General features: G+C 45.8%; 1 protein-coding gene across 4 annotated transcripts in view; it reads left to right on the top strand.

Annotated features, from left to right (window-relative positions):
* Positions 1–7,756, top strand: part of ARHGAP44 (Rho GTPase activating protein 44) — a 168,820-nt gene that overhangs the window by 150,048 nt on the left and 11,016 nt on the right. For 2 of the 4 annotated variants that reach the window (XM_008072286.2, XM_008072284.2), the window contains exons 17-18: positions 3,319–3,336; positions 4,121–4,342. In XM_008072286.2, the coding sequence (XP_008070477.1) occupies positions 3,319–3,336; positions 4,121–4,342 (240 nt within the window). The remainder of the gene's footprint in view (positions 1–3,318; positions 3,337–4,120; positions 4,343–7,756) is intronic. The other 2 variants (XM_021706042.1, XM_008072285.2) reach the window with 1 other exon arrangement.

Genomic DNA, 7,756 nt, shown 5'->3' with positions numbered 1-7,756 from the left:
TCAAAAAAAAAAAAAAAAAAATCATATGTTCTTGGTACCTATAAGGACAAAGCATTATCATAATCGACACTATTACTTGCTGATTTCTTGGCAAGGTTTGTCACACATTGTTCCATTGGCTCCTTGCAACAACCCTAAGATAGATAGATAATACTAGAAACATGAGCTCTTGCCTTAGTCAGTGAAGACTTTGACTAAGGATGATGGTTACCAGTACCTCCTGGATCAGAGGTATATAAATATATATATATTTACTTATTTCCATTTTACAGAGGATAATCAGATGTAACTCCTTTGTATCATACAGTTAGTAATTGGAAAACATGGGATTCAAATCCAAGTTCTCTGCTTCCAGAGCCCTGCTGTGCTGAGCAGAAGTTGTTGAGTCACTGGGTTACATACAAACCAGCTACTAGGCCTTTATATTCCCTTTACCAAGATGTCACCTGATATCTGATTCTCTGAGTCTCCAACTTGTCAAACCCATAAAACTTCATTTGCTTAGCTAGCCAGACCTCTTTTTTGACACAGCCTGTGTTCCCATCTCTCATACCCCATTGCAACCCACTGCATAGCCAATCAGCTTCTGCCACTATGTCATGGTGCAAGGGCATGCTAAATATATCTCAGCACTGAATAATTGATAAATTACCTTCATAGATATACTGGAAGTGGGAGTGGGGGAATTAGCCTCATTCTGTAGATGAGGAGAGAGCTTTATGAAGTCAGTGAATGGTTTAACTGGGACTAGAGACCTGGGTCATACCAGAACTTATCCCATGATAAGTCTCGTGAAAAATACAAGTGTGCATCATGATAAATTCCATGCAAATATAGGGTGCTGGTAAGTAGAGAGGAGTGAAGCAGGGGGTGGGGCTACCTTGCCAAAGTGAGGACCTATCAGCCGGCTCACCCCTCATAAATCCCGAGGATGAGCACTGACAATTCTGGTTTCCCTGTCCCTCATCTCCTTCCCTAAGAGAGAGTAGTAGGAGATGAGTGCCTCGGGTTCAACTTTCCACATTCTGCAGACTCCCGACTGCCTAACACCAGGAGGCACAGAAAAGCTTACCTGGAGGTCATCTCCTACACCTGCCTTGTGCTTCTTACTTATTGATCTACAAGCCTTTTGTTTCTTAGACATTCTTCTTGGCCTCTGGCTTCTTGCTTTGGATTCAGCTTTTTGTCTTGATTCAATTATAAAGGGATCTAAAAGTCAAGTTCCTCTCAGTTTTTACTGGAAGCAGTGGGCCCCGGGAAATCTTTGCCATCCAGATGGTCCTTAGGTATCCATGCAGTGATGTCTACTGGTGTTGAATAGTTTTTATTAATTCCACTTCCGTATTGCTCCTTTCTTAAGAAACATAAGCAGTTCCTTTATTCTGGCTACTCTTGCTTCTTTATGTGATAAAACAATGAACAGAAACGTGTAAACTGCAGATATAACCTTCTGTTTGGATCCCCCATCTGTGAGTAGCTTCCCCTTCTTGGCAGCGTACTGAGCAATTTTATAATTTGTGTCTGTGGGTTGAATTTTTATCTAGACATTTGAACATTTAAATATACCAATTTGCTTCAGAAGGTAAATGTGCTTTTAGGTCTCCAGGAACATTGCTCCTGCCTCTGTGATTGATTCACTTTGTAAAGATTTGTATTGCTGTTTGAAAATGTCATGGACATATTTGATATGTGTTCACCATGAACATGCAATGCTGCCTCTCATAAGAAAATAATCTCAGCTGGGAAAGTGGTGATTACCTATGTTACCACAGTCTCCTTAAAAAGGCAGAGGTAGTACATTCAGCTCATCTTTCTTGGTTGCTGACATTTGCCAGCAATATTTAGTAGGTCTCACCCAGTATCTACTCCATGTCCATGCTGACATCTTGCTTTGGTAAACCAGAAGATCACCAGGTTGCCTGGTATCTAAAGTTACTAATGCTGGAAGATGCTGTTGGAAATAGAAGGCATCCCCCACCAGCTCTGGCCCAGGCTTCCCACCAAGTGGGAAAGGTCTTTCCAAGTAGAAGAGAATTGGGCAAGGAAGAGAAGACAGGGTTAGGCTTTCACCCTTTAGGATTCTTGGTCACCATGGGAAACATCTTACATACCTGCCATCCTCACCGATCACTGCAACTAGGTGGTAATCAGTTCCCTTTCCCAAGTCGAATGTTAAGCTTTTTTCTTTTTTCATGCTGATAAATTCTGAAGCCTAGAGAGCATGGTTTGATAGTCTCCTGCAACCTACTTTAAATATCAGGGAGTGCAACTGGACTCTGTCTTAAAGTTCTGAGTTGCCTCCAGAAGCATTTCTGGAGATGCTATAGAAGGTGCTTATTTATTGATGGAGGTTCTTAGACCCAAGATAACTTAAAAGCCAGTAGGTGCAGGAAAAAGACATCCCTTTCTCTTCCCTTTCTTGAAGTCATCCATGAGAGAAATACCAGCTGTGGTACTAGACACAAAAGCGTCTCTGGTGATCCTAGGGAGGAAAGGCCAAGGAAGCTGTCCCCACCTCAGTATGCACTTGGTTTTAACATCATTACACCACATGGCTCCTCACTGCGGCCTCCATCCCAAGGTATATCTTTTTAAGCACCCAAATCCCAATTCCATCTGCTACAAGCAAATCTCCATACTTGAACTTATTTTTTTTTAACGATGCTGCACCTCTGCAAGGTAAATGTAACCTTTTTCGGTAGGCAGGATTTTGTAATGTGATTGCTTTGTGCTTCTGACCCATGTGGGTGACCATTTGTCTAGGGAAGAGGTGAGAGTGAGGACATGCTAGTCCTCAAACCCCCACCCCACTGTGCAATAAGTGACAGAGATGACTGCTGTCTGGGAGTATATATGTTTTCTCCCTGCATGAAAGTTTTGACTCCCATAATAGTAGAAACATGAACTCTTGCCTTAGTCAGTGAAGATTCTGACTAAGGATGATGGTTACCAGTACCTTCTAGACCAGAGGAAAGGGAACTAACCTCTTTCTAAGTCCATGTAACTTAGAAGTGAGCAAATGGTTACCAATATCTACCAATATCTTTCTCCCTCTTCCCCACGCCATACCTATATCAATACTTCAGCTGCTCTCTTTACTCATCTATGTGCTTGGTAGGGAATGATTTCTACCCACACACACAGAAAAGTCACTTTAACTAGAGAGATCGACTAAATTGTAATAATTTCATAGCTCAATAAAAACCACATGCCAAGACCCTGACCATGGAAGAAGACCCTTGCAGAAAGACAGCCTTTATGTCCAAAGGAAGGCATAGATTTTTTGACACTAATATCTGTATGTTTCTGTCCCTGCAGCCTTAGGAAAATCCAAAGGTATGGTATCCTCTGGTAGCTCTGAGGCCATGTTCAGTCTCTTAAACTCAGTGAGCTATGCGTCGTAGTGAGCTCTGTGAGAGGGTGAATGCGCCATGTTTAGTTGCTTGGCCGAGACGTATTTGAAGCTGTGTGCCCATCATTAAACCAGAGTCAGAGCCCAGAGGGACCACAGGCATGAGCAGCCCCTTCCCTGCTGTGTAGACAAGCAGAGGTGGCCTGCAGAGGTGTGACTTGGCAGGGATCCCTGGCCGTGGTGGAGCTGGTCCTAGACCCCAAATGACAAAGAGTAGAAGATGTTTCCTGCTGGTCAGTTTCAGGTTCCCTGCTCCTTGTCCCCGCCCATCTCCATCTTGCCCTTGAAAGGAGTGAGCGTCCCCCGCCCCCATAGTTAGGCCACATTCTGCTGTGAGGAAGGCTTGGAGTCTACACACAGGGAGCTGGCTTTGGCAGAGGGTTGAAGCACAGCTTGTGGACTCCAGCGCTGCCAACTGAGCCCTGCTCCTGGCTGCGGGGGTGGAGGGCCGCCCTTGCCAAGCCTGGGCTGCCCAGGGCTGCGTCTCAGCTGGCCTGGAGTGGCCTGGGCACTGGAAGCATCGTTGCCTGTGCCCACTGCGGAGCACAGCCCTCCATGCATCGCTTCCTAGGCCAAGGGGGTGCTAAGGCTGTACTGCTCTTCCTCTAACACGGACCTGCTTGAATGTTTCTGCTTCGTGGGGGAGGGAACCCATCACCTGTCATCTGTCACATTTGGGTAAGCAGGTGTCTTTGTGTCCCTCGCCAGCATGGGCGTGAGGGTCATGGACACATCTTGGGTGGCTCGAAGAGGCTCCTCAGCCGGTCGGAAAGCATCCTGTGCCCCACCCACCATGCAGCCTCCCGCCCCGCCTGCCGAACTGGCTGCACCCCTGCCGTCGCCCCTGCTGGAGCAGCCCCTGGACAGCCCTGCCACCCCCGCGCTTTCTCCATCCGGCCTGGGCCTCCAGCCTGGGCCGGAGCGGACCAGGTAAGCGTGAGCCACTGCTGTCAGGGGCGGGCTGGTGTGCAGGGGGTGTCCGAGTTTGCTGCCCTGGAAGCCTCCTGGATTTGGTCATTCCCACACCCTTTTCTAAGCATTCATGTTTGGCTTCTGCATTGTGCTGGCACCACATAAGTCATACGCAGCTCCCCGAATTGTCACAAAAATCCAGGCTTTCCAAGAATAGCATCTCCAAGCAAACATAAGGTGGCAGCTTGCTAAAGCGATTTGAGGAATCTTCAATTCCTTAACTCTCTATTTCCCCCTTCCCTTGCCTTTATCATGAAAGTAACCTCCCTTATTCATAGGGGATACGTCCCAAGACGCCCAGGGAATGCCTGAAACTGCAGATAGTACCCAACTCTAGAGACACTATATTTTTACCTATACATCCATACCTATGATAGAATTTTAGTTATAAAATAACCTCAGTAGGAGATTAGCAGAAACTAATAATAAAATAGAACAATCATAACAATATACTGTCTTAAAATATCTTCTTGTACTATCACTTATTTTTGGACCACAGTTGACTGCAGAAAGTGAAACCACCGATAAGGGAAATGACTGTATCCTATTTTGAAATGTATAATTTCAGTGCTTCTCCTTCTTCTCCTCTTCCTTTAGATTAGTAGTGGCCATTTTTGATGTTAAAGTGGGTAAAAATCAGCGAAGACACAGAGGTGACATAGTCATGTTGGGCCTGGTGACCTTTGCAGCATGCCACTCACTTGGTCTTATCCATTCTTTTAGGGGAAGGAAAAAGAGACAAGTTCATTCCATGGCTAGCTTGGTGAACATTAACTGAGGCCTTTTTTTCAAAGATTAAAAAGATACAATTACTGCCCTTAAGGAGTTCACCTTTCAGTGAGCAGACAGGTGCTGACAAATAATTACAGCACTCAGTTATGCACATCCAGGGTCCCAGGGAAGGAGACCTGACCATTCCTTGAAAGAGATGTGATCTGGGGAATTATATTCCAGATGTGAATTCTGGAAGTGGGAATTATACTTTCTGTTTGTTCTCAAACAGCAATTGAGGACACTCAAAAAGCTACTTCAAATCAGATGCTACTGTGCCTTCTTTTAACTGATACAGCATTCCTGTCTGACCACTACCAAGGAAGTTTTGGAGACATTGGCAAGCTGAACCTGTTGACCCAAATCTTTCTCCAAACACACATATGCATTTTCATATACAATCGCCACCAACACACAGACACACATACACTGCCTCCCCTGCACACACCAACTCTTTACATGAGAGGGTTGCAGGGTATGTGTGTGTGTGTGTGTGTGTGTGTGTGTGTGTGTGTTTTATGAGTAGAAGGCATTTTCACTGTGAAACCAGTAAATAACAAAGTAAAAAGGGGACAATCTGGAGGTTGGGAGGGGAGACTTGATACTGGACATGCTTGGGGCCGTTGCTGATGGCTTCAGCTCAGAGGAGATGCCTGGTCCTGGCTGTGCACTTGCCACGCCTCAGGTGAGCTTGAGGCAGAATGAGTCCAGTGGAGAAGCAGAGCCTGAGAGGGATGGGTCAAAGAGGCTGATAAGGAAGAAAAGACACACAGGCAGGAGATTGGCTGGGGACAGTTCCCTTTTAGGACACTCATAGGCTTCATCCTGATTTCCCATCCTATAAAGGAGATACAGTGCCATATGGTATTTGACATATAAATGATATTTCTAAACAATGTCCCTTGAAGATGAATTTTCCCAGGCTATGAAGGTGTTCCAGGAAAGTTATGGATGGGTGGCCTTGCAGAGTCACCCGTGGGCAGGGAACACCACTCACTGGTTCAGATTACTTAAAAGGTCAGTCACATTGCTCTGCGGCCATATGTCTTTCCTTCCCCTTTGCCCGGGTTGACCTGTTTGGTAGCTTTTCTTTGGGTGTTAGTGTTCTTATTTGTTTTATGCCACTCTTTTTTCCTCCCCCCATGTGGATTTCTCCCAATACAAACGGGTGTTCCATTGTTTTTGTTTGTTTCTGTTTCCCGGACATTTGCAGCACAGATGATGTTTCCTCCAATGGCCGGATTCCTGTTACGGCTCCCCCTCCCCTGAGGATGGCAGGCCCTTCCTTCCCTCTGACTTGCCCCCACCTTCCTCCTCCTCACCCCAGGCCCTGCCTCCAGCTTTTTCCCTGCTGGGCCTGGTGGCTCTGTCCAGCCAGGCTCTGCCTCTGCTTCCTGCTCCACTATCTAGCATTGACACTAACCCATCTCTGCTTCCTGCTTCTTGGCACCCAGCTCACTGACTGAGTCATGCGTCCCAGGACTAACCTGTCCTTAAATGTGCCTTAACCATGCCTTGTTCATTTGGCACCACTAATAACCACCCTACCCCTCACCTCTCCCCATTGGGTCAGCTGCACCTATGCTGGAGAGAGAGGACAAGGCTAAGTAGGTAAATACTTGTTTCTGTGCTGGGGAAAGTACATCAGGTGGGAGGGAGCAGAAAGAAGAGCTCATTCCTGGATTCCTTGGATAGTTGTCTATCCAAAGGAAGGAAGAAGAGTCTCTCACCCCTCCAGAAGTAGTTTTTTATTTGTTTGTTTTGTGTTTTGTTTGGTTGACTGTTTGACCCTCATCTTGATGGTGGCAGAGATATTAATAGCTGGAAGAGTAGATAGATATTTGGAGTGAATGCCTGGGTACCTGGTGACCTTGAGCCTCAGGAAGAATAAAAGATAAGTCCTTGTCCAGCCCAAGTGAGGCAAGGGCTTTCTGTTTTTGTTTTCGTTTTTCATTAGCAGAATAGAGAAAGAAATTGTTACTCTTCTCGTTCCTCTGGATAAAATGGATTTTTTCCTTTGGGGAATTCCCCAGGTATGGTATAAAACTCATCCCGAGAGGACGTGTTCCTATCACCTTGAATGTGGTCTTTCCTTTCATTCCTTCACGTGGGGAAAACGACCTGTGCTTTGATGCTGTGTGCTATTCCAGCCAGGTCGCTGTTTCCATTCTTTCTCACCTCAGTAGGTGTGAGTGTTATATTCCTATTGATATTTCCTCCAAAGTAATACTTAGAGTTTCTAGATAAATTTAGGAAAAAAACAGGTGATGGTGGCTTTTGTAGGGGGAGAAACAGCCATTGTGAAAAATTTAGGTTTCCAGACTATCCATGCCCCACCTAAGGGCCTCAGATGTCAGGTCATTCTAGCAAGGATGACAGCTTCCAACTCTAGGGCCTCTTCTTGGGTCACTAGGGACAACCTGGAGCATTTTGTTGAAAAGAATGGAGGACACTGTAGGGGGTATTTTGGAGATCAGTTGGTAATATCTACCATGGATAGCATGTTGGGGCTGGTAGGGAGAGAGGATCTGCCTGGTACTCACCATCCTGAACTGTAGAGATGAGTTGGGTGTCTTGAGCATGTACTTCATCCTCAGGAGA

This window comes from Carlito syrichta, unplaced genomic scaffold, assembly GCF_000164805.1.
Source record: "Carlito syrichta isolate Samal-C Ts95f unplaced genomic scaffold, Tarsius_syrichta-2.0.1 Scaffold315082, whole genome shotgun sequence".
Classification (NCBI taxonomy): domain Eukaryota; kingdom Metazoa; phylum Chordata; class Mammalia; order Primates; family Tarsiidae; genus Carlito; species Carlito syrichta.
The sequence above is the reverse complement of the archived record's forward strand: the minus strand, read 5'-3'. Positions and strand labels throughout refer to the sequence as shown.